The 24,678-nt window shown below is 37.5% G+C and overlaps 1 protein-coding gene across 4 annotated transcripts in view; it reads left to right on the plus strand.

The window, feature by feature from the left end:
* The window catches only part of YLPM1 (YLP motif containing 1), a 36,439-nt gene extending 20,509 nt beyond the window's left edge, over positions 1-15,930 (plus strand). For 2 of the 4 annotated variants that reach the window (XM_038137907.1, XM_038137908.1), the window contains exons 9-21: positions 261-435; positions 594-739; positions 1,088-1,275; positions 1,910-1,972; positions 2,273-2,392; positions 2,685-2,861; positions 3,075-3,158; positions 3,387-3,470; positions 4,948-5,034; positions 8,006-8,057; positions 12,857-12,987; positions 14,407-14,586; positions 14,957-15,930. In XM_038137907.1, coding sequence (XP_037993835.1) covers positions 261-435; positions 594-739; positions 1,088-1,275; positions 1,910-1,972; positions 2,273-2,392; positions 2,685-2,861; positions 3,075-3,158; positions 3,387-3,470; positions 4,948-5,034; positions 8,006-8,057; positions 12,857-12,987; positions 14,407-14,553 — 1,454 coding nt within the window. In that variant the 3' untranslated portion in view covers positions 14,554-14,586; positions 14,957-15,930. The remainder of the gene's footprint in view (positions 1-260; positions 436-593; positions 740-1,087; positions 1,276-1,909; positions 1,973-2,272; positions 2,393-2,684; positions 2,862-3,074; positions 3,159-3,386; positions 3,471-4,947; positions 5,035-8,005; positions 8,058-12,856; positions 12,988-14,406; positions 14,587-14,956) is intronic. The other 2 variants (XM_038137909.1, XR_005257068.1) reach the window with 2 other exon arrangements.
* Positions 15,931-24,678: the final 8,748 nt, after the last annotated feature.

Below are 24,678 nucleotides of genomic sequence, written 5' to 3' on the forward strand. Positions count from 1 at the left end.
TTATTTTCATCAGAGATCCATAAGAATAACAGTTTATATTTTCAAGAGGAGTACTGCAGTCAATAACCTAGCTGCTTTAAAAATTCAGTTTTGTAGCTGTAAGTAGGACTGCACGGTATGGTTGTCTGTTGTACAGTTTGGAAAAGAGTGTCTGATAAAGGGAATCCTAGCTCACATATCATATACTTTTCTTGCACTCTTTCCTGTTGCCTTCACTTTCCAAAACAGTAGTTTGGATTTCTATGGGTTTCTCCCTTCAGAGCATCCAGGTCGCTACAACAGAGAAAGAGATCGTGAGCCTTATTTTGAGCGTCAGGGGAATTCCAACACAGATCATCGGGATTTCAAGAGAGAGCGGGAATTGCACAGAGACCGAGGTTCTGTGGACTACGAACGAGAGAGGTTTGAAAAGGAGCGGCATCCCCGGGATGATAGGTACGTCATTTTGGAGCACTATGGAAATCAATACAGTTGAGGCTGCATTGTGGTTCAGGCTGTCTATTTTGCCTGTGAGGTACATGTTCCTTTCACTCTGGAATCCACAGTGGAAATTCACAAAAATACACAAAATACACGAAATACTTTTTTGGCAGGGTTCTTCCTACCACACCTTCAAGAACTCAGTCTTACCGTGACAAGAAAGACCATCCATCCTCCAGGCGAGGTGGTTTTGAAAGACCACCATATGAACGAAAGACAGATCGTCCAGCATATGATCATGGGCCTTCCATGTTTGGAGGTAGAGTTTCTCTATCTTAAAGTCTTGCTGGAATATTTTGAAAAATAATGGACTTGCAGAGGTGAAGATTAATTGGTAGAAGATTGATTTGCAGTATTTGTTTGTTCAAAATATATAATTCAGGAAAATCTCTTTAGATGGTGGCATTTAGTTTTTGTTTCTCAGTGGTGTTGAGATCATGAATGAAACAGTTATATACTCTGCTAAAAACTGTCTTTGATTGCTATAGGTTTAAGATTAGAAATTTTAATTATTTATGCAGACATATCTGTGAATTTTACTTAAAATAATGAAGGTCTGTTTAAATCAGCTCAGAACATCTTAATTTTTTTATTTTACTGAACTAAGAAAATTCTTCTGTCCAAACACTGGAATTTGAAGGTGATCGTAGAAATTACCCTGAGGAAAGGATTCCTATTTCTGCTCCATCAATGCCTCGTCAGCCACCACCTGCTCCACGAGTAGAAAGGAAACCAGAATCTAAAAATGTAGATGATATTTTAAAGCCACCAGGACGAGATAGCAGGCCAGAGAGGGTGAGTGTACATTCTGAAAGCAACAATTGGTTTGAACAATGTCTATATTCAGATAAAATGCTGGTGGATGTAGTATGTTGGGAATAAGTGTCCATTTGAGGAAGCTCTGGAAATTAGCTTGGTTCCTTTGCAAATGCCTGGAGTGTTGTAGCATAGCTATTAGGAGCCCACAGGAGGGGTAAACTTCATTGCAATGCTCAAAGCAAATTAATGTGTAATATTAAGGTGCTTTGGCCTCTTCTGAGGTCTTCACTTTGGTTTTTTGATGTATCAAGTATTTTGATGTATTGTCTTTACCCAGAGATTTGGCAATGCACCATATTATATAAGAAAGAACACAACTTAGGCTATAAAACATTTAGTTAAGTTTCATTCAGTTGAATGAAAGAAGTTAGTGAAACTGAACCAGATCTATAGCATGCATCCTAAACTGCTGAGATGATAAACATCAAAAACTCTGAATTATGTGGAACTACTACCATTTCTCACAACCTGGTTTCTAAAACAGTGAGTGCTTGAGGATATGCAAAAGTGTGAGCCTACAGCACATAATTCTCCAGAAGAAAATATTTGCAAAAGAGAGTCTGTTAAATGTAGTACAGTATCATATCTTCTTACATGATCTTTGTTTCAGATTGTGATCATCATGAGAGGGTTACCTGGCAGTGGAAAGACGCATGTAGCAAAACTCATCAGGGTATGTAAACAGGCACTCACTGTGTAGTGCCGCTTGTCTTATACGTGTTCTTCCTCTACTGTTTGCTTTCTGTTTGCATAGAGTTCAAGTCTGTTGTTACTTCATGTTCCATGTCTTCATGTGCTATGTGAATCTCCACCAGTATTAGCAAGTAGGAGGGATACTGCTCTCTTCTTTTTACTATTGAGCAGGGAACTGCTGTTGACCAAAAGTATTTTGAAGATTTTGAAGTATTTTGAAGTGTAGCAGAATGGAATTTTTACAGCAAAAGTATATGCTTTCTTTTTGCTTTCTTCCCAGGATAAGGAAGTAGAATGTGGAGGACCTGCACCAAGAGTACTCAGCCTGGATGACTACTTTATCACTGAAGTAGAGAAAGAGGAGAGAGACCCAGATACAGGGAAAAAAGTTAAGAAGAAGGTAATCTTAATTCTCTTGCTTTTCTTGACAAAGAAACAAGGCATCCTGTAAAAACAGTGGCAATCAGAATTCCAGTCTGTGGGTTGGGAAGAGTGCAGAGGTCTCTGGACTGTTTTTCAAAACAAGCCAATATAACTTAGGGTTATATTAGGGTGGTATGAGCAAATTCTTAAAAACTGACCTGAAAGGTGTTTTTCCCACACCAGTGTACTTTGTGGTCATGCCATTCAGGTGTTGAATATTAGCCATTTTATAGATGTCCTCTTTCTTAATGCTTTTGTCCTTGGTAAAGGTGATGGAGTACGAATATGAAGCTGATATGGAGGAGACCTATCGTACCAGCATGTTTAAAACTTTCAAAAAGACCTTGGATGACGGCTTCTTTCCTTTCATTATCCTTGATGCTATCAATGATAGAGTGCGACATTTTGAACAGTTTTGGAGTGCTGCAAAAACAAAGGGCTTTGAGGTAATGGAGCCTAAATAGCATTTGAACTTGCTGACAGCCATATGCTGATGTTTCTTAACTTTCAATGGAAGGTGTCTCCCACATTCAGGAAAAATGCTGTGGTTTAGTTACAAATTTAATTTTCTTAAAGTGTACAACTGCAGAGTGTATCACAAGGTAGAAAAAGAGCTCTAAAAATTGGTTTACAATATTTAATAGACTTTTTCTTTCTAGGTGTACTTAGCTGAAATGAGTGCAGATAACCAGACATGTTCCAAGAGGAATATTCATGGGCGCAAGCTAAAGGATATCAGCAGGGTAACTATATACATCTGGAGTCATATTGTGCTTTTGGGCCTGCTGTTGTTTGAGAACTATAGACTGCATAATGCTTACACTTTTCCTCTAAGAAATACTGGTAGTTATTTCATGGGATTGATTAAAATTAGTGAAGTACAGATACATGATGTTAGCAATCAGAAACCAAATTTTCCAATGAATCTGTTAGATTTTTAGAGGTGCTTCCTTTTGTGTGTGTTTTGTTAGATGTCTGATCACTGGGAGGCAGCACCACGCCACATGATGCGCCTGGACATTCGTTCTCTGTTGCAGGATGCTGCCATCGAAGAGGTGAGAATCTCTGTGCTTGTTAAAACTGCAGATTAGGTCAATGTGACTATACTGAAAATATGAGGCAGATAAAGATGTGATCACAGCAAGGCAATTACAAGCAAGGCACTTCAGAAAGCCAGAATCACTGTGTCAGGAAAGTGTGCTTTGTTATTCTTATGAATTACCCCAAACATGAATGTACATTTTTACCTTTTATCACCTTTTTGAAGCTCAGACTTAGGCATCTTTGAGCAAGAGTTGAAGTCACTTTGCTCTTAGCAACTGTTGAATACCAATTAGGGAGATTAAAGAGAAACTTTGCACTCTTAGATGAAGCTCAGCACTTTTTACAGGTTACTGAATTATTTAGATCACATTTTGAGAAAGTAGTTGGAGAAAGTAAGATAAGGAAATAAAGAAATTTGAACTCAGTCCTTGTTTTGAGAAATACAGATGTTTAGCAGAGAATGAAGAAATAAATAACATGTAGCAGAAGGCTATAATTGCCTTTTCACTTCATTTGCAGTTTGCCGTGACATGCATCTTTGGTGTGTCAGCTTACTGTATTGTTGCATTCTTCTTTGGCAGTTGTGCCAGGAGCTGTGGGCATAAATTAGTGTGTTAATTGTGTGGTCTTTGTCAATGAACCATATCTTGTTGCTCTCAGAACAGCTCTTGACACAGCCATAGAAACGGGTGAACTGCTGAACTAGACAGAGGGTCTCTGCAGTTTGTCACAATGCTAGCAAGTTATTATTACATCTCCAAATTCTTTGTACTGGAAAATGTAATCTTTAAGAGGACAGCAAAAGGTTCCACTCTAAAGTAGGTTCAGAGAACGACAGACTGGGGTTTACAAGGTTTTGCAAATTATGTAAAGGACTGTACAGACTTCGGGAGTTTTATGTATTCCAGAGTATATGCATGGGTCCCCACTACAGCTGTGGAGCCAGAAAGTATTGCCTTAGATTAGCAGAGTTAGATGTTATGTCTTGATTCTTCTATTTTGTTATGCTGAGCTCCGTGGTTACTATTATTCTTTCCTGTGATTAAAAAAAACGTAAAACATAAAGGCTTAGTAGAGATGTTCTATTCAGAGACATCCATTCCAGGTATATATAAATGGCAAGTTTAAGAACTTTTTCTGAGATTGCAAGTTTTGAAATGTGATTGTGTGGGAAGCAAGAGAAGTATCTTGCTGTTACAGATAGTGGTAACACAAGGAATGCATGTGAGGGAAGGGAATGAACAATTTTTGCTTTTCTCCTGAAAATCTTTGTAAAGAATACTCTTTGTCACTCTGTTGCTAGAAGAGAACATGCTTCTTACGAAAGCCAGAATGGACGCAGGATTCATATATATTGCATCATCATACTTTCAAAGATGAATCCTTTCTTTTCTGTTTGAATTTGGACACCTCTACTTACTCTCTTAAAAAGAAAATAATTAAAAGCCAGACAGTGCCTTGTAAGTCTGTGCATGTGCTTTGGAACAGGTGGAGATGGAGGATTTTGATGCAAATATTGAAGACCAGAAAGAAGAAGCAAAGAAGGACACAGCAGAGGAAGAAGAAAGTGAACTGGTAGGAGACACATCAGCCATCCCTAACAAATTGTTCATTAATATGTCTGAGAGAGAATCTCAGTCTTACAAATGCCAACCCATTGCCGTTCTTAGCAGTGCAATCTTAACACACATGTTTCTAGCAGTTTTTTACTTAAACATTTCTAGGAGAACGTTAATGATAAATCGTACTATTTCTTCCTAATTTATTTTTAATACGTGAGTATGTGCTACAAACAGTATTGTCTGCAGAGCATGGTAACATGCCTCGTAGAGACATTTTAAATTGCAGTACATAATAGTGCTGTCTTCCAGATAACCTAAGAGTTACACAAAGTGGAGGGATGGGAACAATGGGCAAAGATTAATTTAGATTATTTCCTCTCACGTGTCTAAAGAACTCTCCTCAGCTGTCACAGTATGTGATAACAGTTATGAAGACTGGTTTTTCTGCCACGGTTGACTGACTTTGTTTGTCAGGTGGTATTTACAAGGTGAGGCATTAGGTCTCTTGGATAAATAAAGGTTACAAAATTGCCCTGAGGGCTGGCTTTTTTAGGTATGTATTTAAAAGGCTATGAAAGGCTTCCTGCTGTAACTTCTTGGTATGTGTTGGAGCTGCAACTGGTCCGTGCTTGATGAGTTGAATGTCTCAAATCTTGGTGCCCACAACCAAGCAGTTAAAGTTCAATAAACAGGAAGTAACCAAAAATGTCTGAGTTGAGCAAAGTGTTTTTCCTTGATGGAAATTTACCATTCATCAGGAGTGGCAGGGCAGAAAGCAGTTGAAATCAGAATTTTAAAAAGCTTAGGAAAAGTGGATTCTAATAAACATCTGTTTTTTTCAACATGACTGATTTATTCTCTTTCCTAAATTATTCTTTGGTGCAGAATATGAGACTGCATAAAGTGTGGTTAGAACATTTCAAAGATGCATCCATGTTTACAAGAATATGGCTGCTAGTCCCATTTCCATGAGCTATAGTTAAAAGAGAAAGTTGTTTTAAGCTTTTGAGACATCTGTGCATAAATCTGTGTGTGTGTGTGTTTATGGGTTCTGGGGAGTGTCCTCATGTACAGCACTTACAACAATAGGCCTTTTCTTTGAGACAAAGAGTAAGCAAAAAGTAATCTGCATATAAGAATGTGTTCTATTCAGATTCACAAGATATGAAAAAGAGCATTATCTGCTGTGGGTAATCGCTTGAATTCAGTCAGATGGCTAATCTCAGAGAATTATGTCAGACAGAAAGTGGAACAGGACACTGTATTCGGTATCTCTTGCCCTTTTGAGAGCATTTGATAAGGGTTATGCAATTCATTTTGCTGCATTTAATCCTGTGAGAAAAGGGAGGTCTGAAGCTCCTGCCATCTGGCAGATATCTTTGAAATATCCAACTGTCTTGTACCAAAGGATAAAGTCTGAATCTTTGCTTATCCTATTTGAGGACCAGGATATTGTATAGATTCAGCACACAATAGGCCATTTCACACCATCAAAGTCACTCTTCTTGCTATTATCAACTCCCATAGGATTGTTTGTAGCATTCAGACAATTCCTGTTTTTCTGTGCTTGATGGTATGAATTATTGATACATTTAACTTAGTGTTCTCACCAGTGTATCCCACATCACTTTGTTTATTGCAGGCTTTTAGCTGTGGTGTAAACTTTCTGAGCAAGCTTTAAAGTGCGACTTGGTTTAAATGTATAAACATATGTATATACATGAAGTTTATTTATTTTTTACAAGGAAATATTGCAGCACAAGCTGTTTTGGTTTGCATTAATTACAGATCTGATTAAAACCAAGAAAATCCAGAGATCTGATAACCTCAAGTCACTGATCCATGCTTGATAGAAAAAGGTCATTCAAGGATTTTTTAAGAGCAGTGCTGAATATAATCAAATGCAGTGTGGCTCTCTGGAATTTACTGGAATACACGAATTTAGTAACACATAGTATTAACAAGTACTCATATATTTTTACCACAGTGGAAGAAACCTATAAATAAAGCAGGAAAGAAGTTAGTGTAATAAAGCTGGTTTGTGGATTGTTTGTTTTCTTCTTGAAATCTTCTAGAGTAGTTCTTTTCCCTCTCTATTAAAAAACATTCTAAAAAATAATTAAATTCTCTCGGAGGGCTTCCATTCACTACCTTGAGCTTTTTTATGTGGTTGCAGAGGAGCATAAGTACTTTTATACCAAAACTGAACAGCTGAAATGAGGGTTACTTAGTAACAATTTACTTGTCAAAGAATATAAAAAGAAAATATAACAAGAGGCTAACTAAAATAAATACCTTTTTGCCTAATTTATTTTCATTATGCTCATTTACAAAGAATAGGCTGGCTAAAGATCATTACACATGGTGACATTATTTGTAGGGCAAAATTGTTTTATAAGAATCATTGCGCTAAGAGTACCATTTTAAAATGAAAAGTAACACTTAAATCCTAGTGACTCAGCAGATACACTCATTTAAACAAAAAAAACTGTTTAATTGAGGATTAACCACTCATGCATTAATTTAGTATGTCCCTTCAAAAGGATTAAATGAAAATTGTGTGTACTAAATCTGAGAATGTGTTCATAAAAACTTACGGTATCTTTTTCGTTTGTGTTTGTAAAGCTTTGAATATTCTTTATGCCTGAAAGTTGTGTTGCAGTGACTTTGCCACCTGGAATAATACAATACAGTAACTGCACACTTTTGTGTGTGTTTGCTGTCTGGCAGACTCATTCTGGAGTTCTGTGTTTGCAGAGGGCAGCACTCTTGTAATGATTTGCAAGGGCTACTGAAATCACTGAATGGGAAGTGGATGCAGAAGTTCTGAAATACCGAGTAATTGGTCTCCATCTGATAATGAGAACTGTGCCTTACAAAAAGAAATACCTTAAACTCCCGTTGTAATGCTGTTTCCAGTTCAAAAGTGATATGCATGTGTGTCTCTCTCTAATCCTCCGAGCTTCTTTCTGTGTATGATTTAGGGTTACATTCCGAAAAGCAAATGGGAGATGGACACTTCTGAGGCAAAGCTAGGTGGGTATTTATTTTTTCATGTTTCTTATAGTTGGTATCTAATGATGTTTGCAGACTTGCATTTTTGGTTTTACTGTGCCTCCTTGCAAAGACAAATAAACGCGTTGATTTCGTACATGTGTCTGAAACTGCAAAAGCGTCTATACAGAACAGGAATTTATCTAATGCCAGAGGCAGGAGACTTTACTACGTTCTAATCATCACTGTTTTATATACTCATTAATTGTTGTTCCATCTGTTCAAAGAAAGTACTTTGTCTTCAAATTTAAAAAAAACAGTATATTCTTCATCTTGCTGTGTTTATTATTTTTATATAAGCAAAGAGTCAACTCACATCGCACTGTACTCTTTTTCATATTGCATACTTTTTTTCTTAAGTGTCATCAGTAACTTCTTGCATTCTTGGAGACATGCCTCATAGCTGAACTGTATTGAAGATGCTTCTCACTTTTCAAAATTGACATCTGTGAGGACAAAGTAGTAGCATGCTTTGAAATTGGTTCTGAATGATTCGGTGTCTGTGTATCTTTTCAACATCTCAGGCATTGAAAAGTTTAAAGTTCATTATGCTTTGCAGTTCCAGGAGAGCAATAGAATTCTTCTTAGTAATATGTAAAATGGACTTTCCAGGAGCAGAAGGGCACAATTTTTGCTGTGCTTTTTTGTTCTCATGAGATCTGATATTAGTATTCTGTCAAAGTCAAAATCAACTTTCAGGCAGAAATGCATGCACCATGGCTGTGGTGAAAGGAGTATTCATGGGAAGGGGGTTTCTGGTCATTGTGATCAGTTTTGTTTGGGTTATTTTTTACTGAACAGTAAAAGTTCTAAATGAAGGTTTTATCTAGGCAGTCTGCTCAGAACTGCTATTTTTGTATCATGTCCATGAGAAGTCACAAATAGCTAAATGGCACACAGCATTTCTTCACATTTTGAGGTTTGCTTCTTCATGTGTGGTACGGCCCTGTGCATCATAACTTTCCAATAACCAAAATCACAACTGCACAATGGAAATAGCGTTAGGAGGTCTGGTTTACATAAAGCAGCCTTCCACCTTTTGCTGTTAAGGGCTTAGCTACACCATCTCTTCTCCTGCTGTGCTCTCTTTTAAGTCATAGAAATAGTTGTGGGTTATATCGATGGTGTGGCTCCTGCAGTACAAGCAGAGGCACCTTGTACTCAATGATTTTGGCATATCAAACAGCTAGGCAGTTAGACAATTAAGCTAGGATTGCTCTGCATTTTTGTTATAAGCAATGATTTATTTAATAATGTAAAATTATTTCTGAAGTTCATGCTAAGAACTGTGTTACGTTTCCTTCCATAATGAAAACTCCATCATGTAAAAAACATATTTTTGTATGGTCTCCACTTAAATGTAAAATGGGGAACAAGCAGCAGAGTCACTTTCATGCTGAAGTAGGTTACTTGCAAGGCTGTTGAAATAATCCTTTAACAGACAAACTTCATTAACAAACTGGATGTTAGCATGCTGCAAGACACAGATCCAGGTGCTGAGAAGGGCTTTCTATTTAATCTGTATTCACAATTTTAGTTTTATAACTACCCTCTAGATTCAGTTTCATATATATGTAGGTCTACAGATTAAAAGTAAATTCTGAGAGAACTTTGGTTTTAAAAAAGCCAGGCATTCCTATGTAAAGAATGCAGTTTCTTTGGAAAATTACTCTGTCAGGGCAGTCAACATTTAGCTTAAGGTGTACATTAGAAGCGCTTGCAGTCTTTGAGTAAGAACTACTATATTTAGTTCACAATAAGGCTTCATTGTAGATGATCAATTATAATTATTTCTGGAAAGGCATGTAAACTGTGGGGTGTGCATTAGTTACTCCAAAACTGAGTTATTTCCTGGGAGCTGGCCTGCCCATTAGGTTTATTGTGTTAGTCCCAGAAGGCACACATTTGCAGAATGACATAAGTGCAGACTCCAAAAATGATGGTCTGAGTCTTGTTTTGCTTTTTTCATTTTATTTCTGAGTAGATATTGTTTACAGGAGAGCACAGTAAGATCTTGCTGATTGTAATAAACCTCAGAAAATGTCCGTAAAGTTTGAATTCTGACTGCAAACACTGACTTGTGACAATCGCCAAACATATGATCCAGAGCTCTCGCTTTAGCACAGATTTACTTTATTCTTACATTCCTCTTGAGTATGTGTGTGATTTATCCTTTCCTTATGTGCTGTGCACAGCCACAATTTAATTCTGAAAGTCTATTCATTGGTCTTCTCAGTGCATAGTGCACAAAGGTTCTTATATTGAAATTTAAAGTAATGGACTCTAATTTTTAAAATTTGACTGTAGTGTTTAGTGCAATGTTCTGTTTCATGGTGTGGCTTTGGGGCAAGTTCTGCAAACTTTCAGGAATGGAGAAATGAGCTCTGGTGTACCTGAAACTTTGATACCATTGTGAAGTTTGCTCTAGAATACAAATGGAATTCTACATAAAACTTTGTGGCTTTTGCATAAGAAGGGCAAAATTTAACTGATTGATTTATTTAGGTTTTGAAGGAGCTAATTAAATTAGTTGCTTTCAGATGTTACTTTAAAAATTCTAAAGGTGAGTTTTTAAGTTTTGTGGGTTTTCCGAAATGCTTCTGCTTTATTGTTTTTAAACATGAAATGATAAATGATGTTCAGTAGTTTAACACTAAATATTATCAGCCATAAATAATCACAAGCACCAGTGTTACAAAATGACACCTTGTCTCATTTTCAGAAAAGAATATTCTGAAATAATCCTTTGTGGCAGGTTTTTGACATTTGTGTAGTGTCTGCTGTATGACACATGTACCTTGAACTGCAATATTATGGATGGAAGCAGACCTCTCTGGAAAAGCAATCCAGCTTCAAACATGGAAGGACATAACTTTTTAAAATAAATCCTGTGTAGCAGTTACAAAAAGGGACAGAGGGGAGCTGCGTATTCAGAACAGCTTCTGAGCTCTCTACTGACGTTTGGGCATTACACATTTCTTGGCAATGTTTTCAGTTCTTTGGTGTGCAGCAGGGAGTGGGAGACTTAATTTATTTCACATCAGTAATGAGGTGAGCTTGCATCACAGCTTCCTTCCAACCGGAATACATGTCTGCCGACAGGTACTTGCCAGCAGAGAGCTCCTCCATTTTCACTTCTTCGTGTTCCTAAATGCTCCTCAATGAGTTTGTTGATCTCCTTTTCAATGTTATTTTTTTCTGGAAAATGCTTAATGCCACAAATGATCTACACTGATTGAATGTAGCTGGAGTAACAGAGGAACATTGTATAAATCAATTTTGTCTTCTAGAGGGAGTGTCGCCTTTCTGTGGAGATTGAGCATCAAATTTGGCAGATTTAACTTAGAGCAAAAGAAGAACCTTAACTAAATAATGTAATAGATACAAATATTTGGAACATTTTTCTTAAATGTTGGCTATTTTAAGAAGCAGGGGGATTATAACGTTTTATTAGAAGAATTTCTGTATCTGTTCCAGGGAAATGGGGCAGAGATGGAGTCTTTAAAAGGTTTTGAGGTGTATGAGGGAGAAATAACTTAATTAGTTTATGGACTTCAAATTATATTAGCATGTCTACAGTACCATTGCCTCACATTATTCCCATTGTTACTCTTCTCTCTCCCATATTAAGTAAAAAAACTCATCTCTGAACTGAGTTTCTTTAAGTACATAACTTTGAACATCATCTTCTGCTATCCAGAAAATAATGCTGCCTTGTATTTGGTCTATTTCTGAGGTCTTATGTGGGTGAATTTAATTACAACAGTGACTTCTGGAACAGTATTTCTAACATCACTGGTAATGGTTTAATGAATGTAATTGCCAAGTTTAGTGTTCCTTCTACACATACTTGAATTGTTGGCTTATAAACTGGTAGTTTACATCGACACAAGTAACAGAATTTCCTTTGACTTACAGAGCTGGTTTTCCTTTTCATGCTTTGTTGTTCATAATCTTACAATGAATGTTTCATCTCCTTTCCAAAGACAGTTTGCCACATAATTTCAAGAAGGTGTTATTTTCTTTACTGAGAATAAGTGTCTAAAGTGGAACAAAATTTTAGAACCTAGGAACGGAATTGTTTCTCCTCATGTATCTGTTCAATAAGGAAAAGAAGAAAATGAGGACTGTTGGACAAATGTACTGTTCAAATATTCATGACTGACCTCTTACACCACAAAAGAAAAGATTCTGAGATATTTTTCTCCCAGTCCTGGAAGACTTTTTAAGTGGTTTGTCTTATGGGGAGAGAAAAAGAAAGGGGAGGATCAGGCTTTCCAAGGAGCATTTTGTTTAACAGAAACAGTATCTCAAAAACTTGTCTTTGATGCATTAAGTTATATAATTGCCACTAGTTCCCTGAAACTGCATGTATGCCATGTTTGACACAGTATTGATCCCCAAATTTGGGAAAAATGCTACAGCTTTAGTGATATGTTCAAATACAGAAAGATGGATCTGTGCTTCCTAGCTATTGTTGGCTGTATTGGACCTGTAAGGGCAGACTCTGTGTAGATTCGGAAGAACAAACTTTTCTCCCTCATCTAGAAAACAACACTGAGTGTTATTGCCACACAGTTAACGTGAAAGATCAATAAAACTTGAAAACTGTGTTGAGTCTTCTTTAGTTTATTTCAACTCTCATCATTACACCTGTCAAGACAAGCTGGATGTACAAATTCTGCTGCTTGTTCTTTTGAAAACTTTTCCACTCGTCTTGTTTGTGCAAATAATAGAAAAAATAATCTCCCTTAACGCTGAGGCTCTGTGTTTGTTCTCAGACAAGCTGGACGGTTTGAGGACTGGCACTAAAAGAAAACGTGACTGGGAAGCAATTGCCAGCAGAATAGAAGATTATCTGCAGCTTCCAGATGACTATGATACACGTGCTTCTGAACCTGGAAAGAAAAGGGTAAACAATTTTGAAATGACTTACTGTCTGTATATAACCTTTTAATGGTCTCTGTGAAAGAGAGCTTATATCAGGTCATTCAATGTCTGTGAATATGGGAATTTCATTGACTCCCTTTTCATTTTGCTGTTCCATTAAATTCTGTAAGAAGTTATGCCTGCAAGTAGGGTCTTCCAGAGGTAAACATATTAGTTATAACACAGCTAGGAATTGTAGATAATACAGGTTAACTATGCGTGACATGGTCTGGATACCAAGTGCTGCCTGTTTAAATTCTGTTGTGAAAAAAGGGGCAAAATCATAGAGGGAGATGAAAGATGTAATAAAAAGAGATAATGCTTTTTTTTGTCTTTCTGCAAAATAGAAAGACCAGCTTTTGCCACTAGCAGTAATTTGAATTAACTGTCAGTGTTTGGGTATTGTTTTGCTCTGTAATGTCAAATAGAAAACTGATTATACTGGATAGTGTGTCTGAGAGAAATGGTGGTATTTAAGGCACTGGCAGAGGAGATGATGGTAGAGGAAAACTGACATTGCGTATCAGTAGAAATGTCAGGGGAAATCCAGGTAGACTGAGGATAGGGAGGAAAATTGATAAGGCTACGTTCCCCAGTAACACACAGGCCTGAGACCAATCAGTATGCAGAGAAGAGCTCTTTCACTTACTGTTTTTTATTGTCCTGCATTGGTGTGTTTCAGCTGAGTTTCCAGCCTGGAGCATTTCTTCATTGCATCTCTCTCACCCTCCTTTCTGTTGCTCTCCCTCCCATCAGTGTCTTGTTTTGGGAGTGTCACTGTGTGTGTTAAACAGGATAAATTAAAGGGATCCGTGTTACCACAAAGAGGTGCAGTGCAGATAAGGAGATGTAAAGATGGGGAAATAACATATGTATGAAAAAGTGACTTAGTGTAAAGAAATAGTGGAAAAATTTAAATAGAAATATATCATGAAGATATAGAAGAAAACTGTCCTTCATTCATTTTTTCATTGCTGACTTGCTCTTTAACACTGTCTTTCTGTAGTTTTGTAGTCATCTTCTAGGTGTTTCCATTGTGCAATTGAAAGACAGATTTCCCAGAAAAGTAAAACAGTAAATGAGTCTTGGATAATTCTTCCTACAGAAAGTGTTGCTTTGAACAGAGAAATAATTGTAGTAGTCACACTTCAACTCTCAGAACTATAGCACTGAAATGGAAAAAGCTTATCATCCATACCTTTCATCTACTCCATAGAGCACCTAGTCTATTCAATTAAAAATAATTTCCCTCTTTACCTATCAGAAAAAAAAAATAATACTTACCTGTTCTAAAGAAAATGAGTAGAAATTAGTATTCTTGTATTCTTACTTGCAGTGGTAAGCCTAGACTCATATAGGGATTTCTTGGAAGAGTATTGTACTGATAGGATGTTCTCCATAGGTGCGATGGGCAGATCTAGAAGAAAAAAAAGATGCTGACAGGAAGAGGGCCATTGGTTTTGTTGTTGGGCAAACTGACTGGGAGAAGATAACAGATGAAAGTGGTCACCTTGCCGAGAGAGCCCTCAACCGCACCAAGTATATATGAAAAAGTGGTTAAGTGGATTTTTGTGCCTTTAAGGTAAATGTTCATCTTCCGTTGTTCCATCAATGTTTATAGCCTTGATGTTTTTCAAGAGTTGAAGTTGCAGTTCACCCCATTGTTAGAGTTCTCCCAGACGAGGTTATTTGATTTGGAACTGTGTGTAGTAGGTGTCAGCTGTGCCTTTGTCACCATGCACCCTACTGTAGAGCACCTGACAATAAAAGGGGAAGGATTATCAGCTCTCAGATCTCCCAGCCTTATTACAGGAAGCTTGTGGTTCCTTTTAGAGTAGTTTAGCTGTGTGCCTGCTAGTCCTGTTGAGTTCAGATGTTGTTTATTATATCTTAATTCTAACCATTTTAATTGCTGGTTTACGTGACATAACAAACTTTTCCTTTCTTTACAGGCCATTTGCTCTGCAGAGAAGTGAACCAAGGTGTCATGAGCATCTTGCATGGGTCATGTCACTCCCACCTTCACAGTTTTTCTTTGTTACTTTAGTTTCAGCAATTTTCTTGAGATACTGGCAGATAACCAGTGCCCTCAAAAAACTCATTGAATCCCACTACTCCTAAGTGAGAGAGAAAGTTTACTTTTTAATATTTTTGGAGGGGAGGGAGGGGGAGGGTCAGTAGTTTTAGCTGCTCTTCGTGGGATAAAGTGGAAGGATTAGACAGATGTTACCTCCACTGTACCATCACAGAATGTTTATCACATTTGCTCTGTGGATGTTCTCGTTTTATACTGTATGTACCTTGTAGCTTATTGTATTAGAAAGCAGAACAATAAATTTCACTATAAACTCAGTGTTCTTGGTGGACCATGTAGTATGGTTTTTGTTTCACATTTTGAATGTGGTCTGTGTTCACATGTTAGTGCTCAGAACCATCCTTACCTGGAAGACATACTGTGCTCATATTCTGGAATGTGTCCTGTCTTCTAGGTTTTTCACCTGCTCTTCTTCTCATAGACAGATCCATTAAGACCCCAGGTCTTGCTGGCCTTTAGGAGTTCATGTTCCTGGGAAGCAGGAATATCATTATGTTTGGATCCTAGTTTCTCAATTATGTCAAATTTTCATTACTATGTGAGTATGAATTCTGTTGGGTGGTTCTATAATGTTCAAGGTAGCAGTGTATGAAAAACTTGTCTTTAATCCTCAATATGAAAACAGGTACTACAGAGTTTTCTGAGGGACAGCCTAGAGAATTAGTTTTGGCCTTATTATGTCTTTTATTCAACACTAATCCCTGTCAGGGTATTTAATTCCATTCATAAGTCTACTGAGTCATAGAGATGCTTCATTAAGAGAAGTGACAAAGACCAGAAGTTATACCCTTCTTTTCCTTTGATAAATGTGTTAAGCTTGATTAAAAAAAAGGATGAGTGAATAACAGTCCACACTACTAAAAGTGGTACAGATTCTTCATGAATGCTGGGATATCACTTCTGCAGAGCATCGGGTTTGCTGATGAAAACTTTCTGTTGTCCTCACAGGTTTCAAAGCAAATGCTTTGCATTTACGATGTCGTAACCAGGAAAGAGGTTTAAATTTGAAAATAATTGCTGTTTTAATGGTGAATTGAATTTTTCTCCTGGTCTTTCTGAGGAAAGAAAATGAAGTCCTGAATTTTCCTTTTCTGTTGAGTGATTACATTGTGCTTTGCATCTAGGATGGTAATCAGCTCGTTCTGGTGTGGTGGTAGTTCAGGTTGTTAAAGGAGAGCATGGTTGTAATAGATGGGTTTGTTTGCCCTTCTAATGGTTTGGTTTATTGGCTGCTTCTCAGCCTTTTCTGTGGTGCATGATTAGAAGTTCTTCATTAAACAAGGAGAATAGCTGAACTTGTATTATGCCCCAAATATGTTTATACAAGAAAACTGAGCTCCCTGAATGCAGAATTTTTAAAATAGAAGGTATTAAATGCACATTTTCTGCCTACACTTAATTTATATAGCATATATGCTTCTCAAAATATTGCTGAGTAAGTACTCTTTGAATTGTGACAGAGAATTGTTGACAAAAGGAAACTAATAGTTAACAAGAAATGAGTACTGTGTATTGCAGTGGAAATCAGGTGAGCTTCACTTTGGAGAAGTTACTCTCAGGTATGTGTAAAATGGGTTTCAGTCTATACTCAATTTTTCATAACAAAACTGGAGTTCTTGTGGCACACCATAGGTTGATGCTGCTTCTTGGCTCTTAACTGATAGTGATTTTGTCTGTATTTTTGGTAATACAACCGTACCAGATCCTTTTCTAACATTTTTCTTTCCAGACTAAAGAATACTTCTGGAGCCTTCAAATGGATAGTGTCTGTCAGAAGTTATAATATTGTTTACTGGTTTTACAAATTTTGAAATTATTTCAGCAGATAATACTGAGAGATTATGTCATGCTGTTTATTCTGTGGTGCATGTAGAACTAAGAAAAATGAGCAGAGAATATGCATAAAATTATACTTTACTCTGATGAGAAAGGACTGAAAATATCAGTCTTGAAGTTTAAAGCAAAATTCAGTTATGAAACATACCATTGTAGACTGTTGTCAGACTGTTTGACCAGAAAAGGCTGAAGGGTTGTTTTCCTGAAGTTCATTTGGTTTCACCTTCTTTAGTACAGAAATATCAGTATATCCATAATCTTTGCCATTTGTTTCAGTTGGTTTGAATGCTTAGCAGATCACTCTTCAACTTCTTGATGGGAAGTGGCTCTGAAAGAAAATAACTTATGCCAGAACTACAACCTGTAGCAGATTCTACATACTCCAGACATTCAGTGACTGAAGAAATCATGCAAAAAGGAAAAATTCATCATTGCTGCTGGCAGAACTGAGAATAGCTAGCTAGTCCCTTGCTTGGCTCCTAACCAGAGGTTGGTGATTAGTGATTTTGTTTTCGTCTGGAAAGTCCTTAAGTACGTTGTCTTGATCCTGATTTAGCTCTTACTCTTACACTCATTGAAATTGTCAGTAGAACCTTTCACAGCACTGAGCAGAATGAATACCAACTTTCATTGATAACTAAATAGGAAGACATGCATCTAGCACTCTCATGTAATGATCCATCTTTGACCACGTATGCAGCTGTGCTAAGTGGAGCTGTTTCTGTGCATCACATTGAAAAATTCAGCTCTGAAAAAAACATCAGCTGCTGCAGAATGGAGTTGTTGCCTTCTCAACAAAGTTGACTGTTAAAACAGTATTTTCTTTGAATTATAGTTTCTTATGACACTTCAGGTTTTTTTTTCAAGTCAGTTTGCTTTTTTAATATTGAAGCAACCTGTCTCAAGAGAGAAGTACATGTGGTTTTTGTAAGGGAATGTGCAGCATGCTGTGCTATATGGATAGAGCACAGCTGTCGTCTTCAGTCACCTTGTGTTTTACTGTAGGATTGCTCATTAAGTGTGGTGGTCAGACTGTGGTAAGAAAGAGTGAAATAATAGCTGAGAGTATTAGGTCAGTTCTAGAAATCTGGTTTTCTGTTTCCTCCAATGTTTACATCAACAAAGGTAAATAACTTACCTTGCATTATTAGTTCCCAGTCTTTCAAAGGGAAGAATTGGTATTGGTACAAGTTAGTTTTACTTTTCACACATCAAGTTGGGTTTGGCATTTTTTGGACTTGGCTTCAGTCATTTTTGTTAACCCTGTCCATTAGTTTTTCCTTAGAGTACATCACTGCTCTTTTCTCTTTGTGAGGCGTTTTAACTATTTTCAGAAGCCTTTTAATCTCTGAGCAACCATTTAGGTAACCATGGGGATACTGAGAGGATTTCAGTAGAATTTTATCTGAAAGGGTTGAATTGGAAAAGTAGAGTTGTGACGTTACACTGAATCATATATTAACCTATCCCTAAAAAGGCCACATCTAACGCGGTTGAATATTTTAAAATTATCATAGAACTGTAAGTTGCAAGTCACATTAGAAAGTGTGATCCCTACAGAAGTATAGTCTGTAAGTAGTGTGCTTTTAACTGAGAGAACATGACCTCACCAGCCAAAATCACTTTTTCCCAGTTTGAGATTTCAACATCATTGGAACACTTCGGGAATCCTTTTGAAAGGAATGAAGTAATTCTGCCTGTGGGACACCTTGCTGTCATCTAAACAAATTTATTATTACCAGAAGAAAAAATATTTTGTTCATTTATATAAATGCTGCTGTCATGGCGAATCATTTTTGGTACCCTTAGGACACAATTTCCCTTAGCAGGCTGTGCCATCTCATGTTGCTGCCACCGACACGCTACTGGACAGACCTTGGGATTTGAAGAAATATGGTTGAGCTGGGTTTGGAAGCAAGATGTGCTTTTTTGTTATGAAGTTTGTGCTGTCTCTGGCAGCATGCAGCTAGGTAGCTGTGAGCTGACTGAACTGAAGGCCTGGAACTCTCCTGGGAGTGTTTAATTCAGCATTCAGGGACTGGAAAGGAGAAGCAGTGCTGCGTTTTCTTTGCTTATGGAATGTTCGCATGGCGTACGTCCTCAGGAAGCTAAATAATGATGGATACGTGGTTCCTTTCTGTTATGTCTCCACTGTTTAGTGGTTCCCAGATTACTTCTGGAAAATGAGTTCTAAATTCTGATCTTGGGTCCACTGCCAATTTGTGATCGAACTGCAGCAGGACAACTTGCATACTATGAAGTAAAATATTTGAGGAGCAGAGCTGGCCATCTCAGTTGAGATCTGTACATTTGGAGCATCAGCTGTTCTTAAACTGTGGTTATACTTAGTTTTCTTGTCATAATAGAAATGAGAAGAGAAACAACAAAAGTTTCAAAGAATTTAAAATACGAATGGCACATTTCTGGTTTTGAGCCTCCAGGGTAATCATCTTTGTTCTCTTGTAAAACTTAAATCAAAGTTGTTTTCTCTTCTGCTCATCTATTTCTACATGCATGAGTCAGAATCCTTCAACAAACTAAAGGACTGTTTGCTCCAAGAAACACTTACAATTTCTGTTCAAGATTAATCACTTCTTCATGATGAAACTACTTCGTTTTATTCTTACCTCTGGAGTGTTCCAGCAACTGCGATTTCTCTTCCAAATTTGCATGGTACTGAATCTGCAGCCTGGAGCCGTACGTCTTCCTCTTGCACGTAGATTGGAAAATTAGTAACGACAATATTCCATTCAAGTGATTTATCACCTTCTAGCTGATTAATACTCTTTGGAAGAAGAGTGTATTTTTATTCACAATTTTGCTTAAATCAGGTAAGCTGAAGTACTGTTACCAAACAAAGGCACAGCAAGTTACTGCAAATGGAGAGGCAAAAGTGTTTTGAAGTTGCTTGTATTTTGTATTCTGTGTTAGGTTTCTAGACAGGAGGCTCTAGTCTCTTTGAATTGTAGGACTTCGTATTTCAGTATGCAAAACCAAAGATGTAAAGTTGTCTTGGTGCAAATGTCACGGTTTCATTTTTTCCTAAGATTTTTCTACCTCATGGAACTCTCAGATTGAATTTTTGGGGGAGGGGAGACCTCTCCCTACAGCTTGTGCTCTGGGGTGTCAATCAAGTGTTTCTCAATACTGTGTTTCAGTATTGAGAAATCAATACTGTTGATTCCAATCAAGTGTTTCTCCATACTGTTCCCCTTGTACATGTGTACAGGGACAACTTTTGTTTCCATAAGGTCAATATATGCCTGTATGAATGGGTGTTCAGCTTTACATAAGAAATTCCTCCTGCTATGCTTTAGGGGGGCATCTGAGATCAGTATATTCCTATATGAAGTTACTCTTTGAACAGTTAGTACTCTTAGGAGTACGTGAAGACTGCAAGGTTGTCATCACCAATTCCTGTGATGTTGCTGTCTTTGGAAAGAAATTATAACTGCAGTGGTCCTTGGGGGGAAAAAACCAAACCCAAAGAAGGAAAAGGAGTTCAGGTACTTTTACTCTAATTATCAGAGCTGGAATCTTGTGTGAGTAGAATGTGCTAGCAGCTCCACTGTCTGAGATGGCTGATTTAGCTACTGGCTGCATATATGTTTATGAAGGAGAATCTTAAATTAATCCCTGTCATTTTTTGCCTGCAGGTCAAGAGTATAGTTGAGCAAGCTGATTTAGAAAGCAGTTTGTCTGGAGGAAGTTTTTTAAGGGTGACATGTAAACCGAAACATTACCAAAGGAAAGAAAAAAGTCTTCCAAATCTTAAATGTTTTATGTTTAAATCTTGTAGGATGTTAATTCTCTGGGATTAGCACAGGAAGGGAACAGAGTGGCAAGTCTTCCTGGTGTCAGAGTGTAATAGCCTTTAACTGCAGAAAATCTAAATATTTCTATTGAAAATTACTTCGGTGGTGACATACACTGTATGTGGATGACAAGATATCTTAGACAGCAGTTCAGGTTTTTTTCCTGTTTTGGTAAGTTTGATGCAGATAGTAATAAAAGTTTTATTTGACTGCTGTTACTGACCCAGGTACAAGCCGTTGTATATATGTGGCTTCTGGTTTTTTGAGACGACTGTATTACTGTTTGAAGGACAGAAAACCTTGCTGACAAACACCTACATTGTTTCAATGTATTAATCTGTGGATGCTCAAAACTCTTGTGCAAGTGATGAGTCTTTGCTGCTATGCTTTGAGGTCCAATTTCCATTGAACTACAGTTGCCAAGTTCTTTTCTTTGAAGGCATGGACAGATCAACTAGTTTGGTACCAGATTTCCTCAGTTAGTCACACAGAAATCAAGATTTTTCAGGTAAAGAAACCAGATGGCACTGAAGCATTGAATTCATGTTAGGATTAAATTGGGGGAAAAATGTGATATTGATTACACAGTAATTTGTTTTTTGTGGTTTCATATTGCCTGATACAGTTATAAACCAGTAACTTCCACTTCATGAAGGAAAGTGGCCACTTTTCTATGAAAAAAAAAATCGGTGATTAACATTGTGGTGTTGTGTAGAGTGTCACTTGCAGGTCACAGTCAAGATTTTGTGCTCCATTGAACCTGCAGACTGTATAAGCATGGAACAAGATCTTTCTTCAGCTTTAATGAGAGGCATCAAAATTAAATTGGTCATATATATTCTCCTAAAAACCTTTACAACTGCTGACTTCTAATGGAAAATGGGTTTTACCTTGCTGATATCTGCTTTTGGAGTGTTAAGTCTTTAAATATATTATAGTAAGAAATAATGCTTCTGAAGCCTTCCAGAGTTTCTTATTGCATCTTTTGTGTGGTTTGGTTTTTGGGGTTTTTTTTTCTTCTTGGAGTGAAGAAAAATAAGGATAAATATCCAAGCCAAAACACTAAGGATACTTCTTGTAGAAGAACCTGCTAACTTTAGTCTGCTAAGAAGGCTCAGAACTTCAGCTGGATCCAGAGGCACTATGGAGATCTGTTATAATGGAACAAACTTGCAGCTGAAATGCCAACTGTTCAAGGAGGTTTCCACAATGTGCAGTATGATTGCTGCACAGTTTGCAGGAGGTACTTTATAGTTAGGGAGGAATGTGAATATTCTTTTCCAAGAAGTTTGCAATCTACATGTTGCTTTATTAAGGATATAACTATTCGTATCTCTCTTCCCTTCTCTCAATAGTCAGGGAAAGTCTGCTGTAAGGCTGAAGGGATGGCCCTGAAGTTAACTTGGGCATAAACAGCCTCATTTTTACTCCAAAGCCTACCTGTTGTAGTCTCGTTGCAGTGTATATGGTTCAGATGTAGCTTGAGAAGAATCTTCAGGTGCCTTTTAAGCAATTCTTTCACTGATCTTTTGGATGAGACACTAAATTGGTGAGTATGCTGCTTTGCTAGCAGTATGCTAACAGTGCCTGCAAGTTATGTTCCGTTTGAAGGCAGACTTGGAGCAAAACAAAAATCTAACTCAAAAGCTAGATTTACCTCAGTAAAACCAGAAATGGTTGTTTAACTTTGGTTCAGTTTTGGGGAACTTTTAAGACTTGTGACCTTCAGTGATAAGTATTTCTTCATCACCCTCCTTATCAGTTGTATCCAGTGCTGGCTTGTAGAAGGTTGTCTGAGTCCTACAGACTTCCATCCTTCTCTTGTTCCTTGGCTAGACTTAGCAATGTGCTATGTTGAAGGAAAGGACTTTCTAGAAGTTAAAGCTGGCAGGATTTATGTTTTTCTTATGGAAAAATGCTGGCCGTATCATGTCATATTGCACTCTGCTTGGATAGGTTTTTTCCATTATACATACAAGTAATTTCATTTGAAAAGCTACAGTTGTCCAGAGAATTTCTCTCTCAAAGGCTATTCTTTACTATATCCTCTGATGCAGCAGCAGCCATTACAGAGTTTTGGAGACAAGTTCCTCAGCAGTGTCTGTTATCGCTGAACAATCTCATACAGATTGTCTTTCTCAAGGAATATTGCAACATTTCTCTCTTCATTCAGACACTTCTTAGCATATGAAGTTTTTGGTGTTAAGTTCTGTGAACAGAAAATGCAGGTGCTGTGTTTGTGTGCATGGGCAGTTGTTTACCATTGCTAGTGAAACAAAACTTCCTATTCATGCTACCGGCAAGTCTGCTTGAGATGACTGCGTTCTTGCAGGAGTGTGGTACATTGGTGTTTCTTTTCTGGACTGTTGTGACATTTCCTTTTATCTTAACTTGTCCTTGGCTATATGCATCAAGATGAGGAACATCTTTTTTCAACAGTGGAAGCTACTTGCTAGCCTTGAGATACAGGAGAGACAAATAAAGGACTTCTGTCTGGTGATAATTAACTTACTTCGGCATAATTTTTTTAATGCATTTTCTAGCATAGGTCATGAACAAATGTGTGATGTACCTCGTGTATATTATATAAAACATAAATATGTCATGATGAAATTGGTTTCCTTTGCATTCAGTTCTCCAGCTGGATTAGTCCTATCCAACAGAGAATTAAGACCTGTATGTGGCCTTCAGAGCCTTCTGCACTGCTATTTTTCAAGTTTCAGACTTTGCTGTAATTTCTTTTTTGTTAGTGTTGGTGTCAAGTTGCATACACCTGGCAAGTAGAGTTCAGTGTAGCTGAATGTACACATGGAGCCTATATGTAGTAGAGACATTACTAACTTTCTGCAATATATAAGTGCTTTTTTTTACTAGTTTCACTGTTCCAAACCTTTGATACACAAGCAATAATGGAAATAATGACTTTTAAATCATTAACATTATTAAAATATTTTACAAATATGCATATGGTTGGCATATTCCCTGGGAAATAGAGTATAATTGGCAGCAAAATCAAGACCGGGCAATATTCTAGGGAATTTTGGAAAGTGTAAAAGGGTAGGAATACATTGGGAAAAAAATAAGAATTGGAGTTCAGCATTCAGTGTCAGACTCCTCTTTTTTTGCTGATTTTTCTAACTGTGATAATAGATGAAGGATTTGAAAATAGGATAAAATGTAAAATACCACTCTTTCAATTAGGCACCACATTTTTTTGACTTACACTGTTGCCAACCGGTATTTTTTTTTGTTTGGCTGTGTTTCTTTGCTGATGCCGTTGTCGCAGAATTTGGTTTATTTTACGAGCAGTTTAGCTTTTGGAATCCTCTGGCAGTCCCTGACATATTGCCCTTGAACCCTGTGCACGCGGGGATTCCGTCCTGCGCCCAGGATGCATCTGAGCCAAGCTCTGAGCAGGTAATCTGGAGCAGATAAGCCCTGTTACCTGAGCAAGAGTGGCACAAAGATGCATGTCTTCAGGGATGCTTCTCAGAAACCACCTTGTAACTCCTCATAGACTAATTAAGTTGATTTTTATCTAGGGGGTTATCCTAATGAGTCCGTCCTCTTCCGTTTTGCATTTGGGGGAATGCTACATCTTGGTGTGGGATGGTGGATGAATGTCTTGTCATTTGGAGCTGTGTATGATGTGGATTCATGTGCTGAGGCACGCCGAATGTCTGAAGCCGTGCTACGGTCAAGTGTATTGATAACATAACTGTGTGCTCAGCCTTAGCAGTGCGGAAATGACTTGTCATGGCAGGACCCTTTCCCAGTGCTACAGTTGTGTTTAAATATCTTATGGGGAAAAACAGACATTGGAGAGGTATCTGCATAAAACCTTCCTCCCTGTTAATTCTCAATGCTCCTTTATTTGTACCAGGATTTAGAGCTATCATATGTAGATCTTTCCCATGTAGGACTGGAT

The sequence above is a fragment of the Motacilla alba genome, chromosome 5, assembly GCF_015832195.1.
Source record: "Motacilla alba alba isolate MOTALB_02 chromosome 5, Motacilla_alba_V1.0_pri, whole genome shotgun sequence".
NCBI classification, from domain to species: Eukaryota; Metazoa; Chordata; class Aves; order Passeriformes; family Motacillidae; genus Motacilla; species Motacilla alba.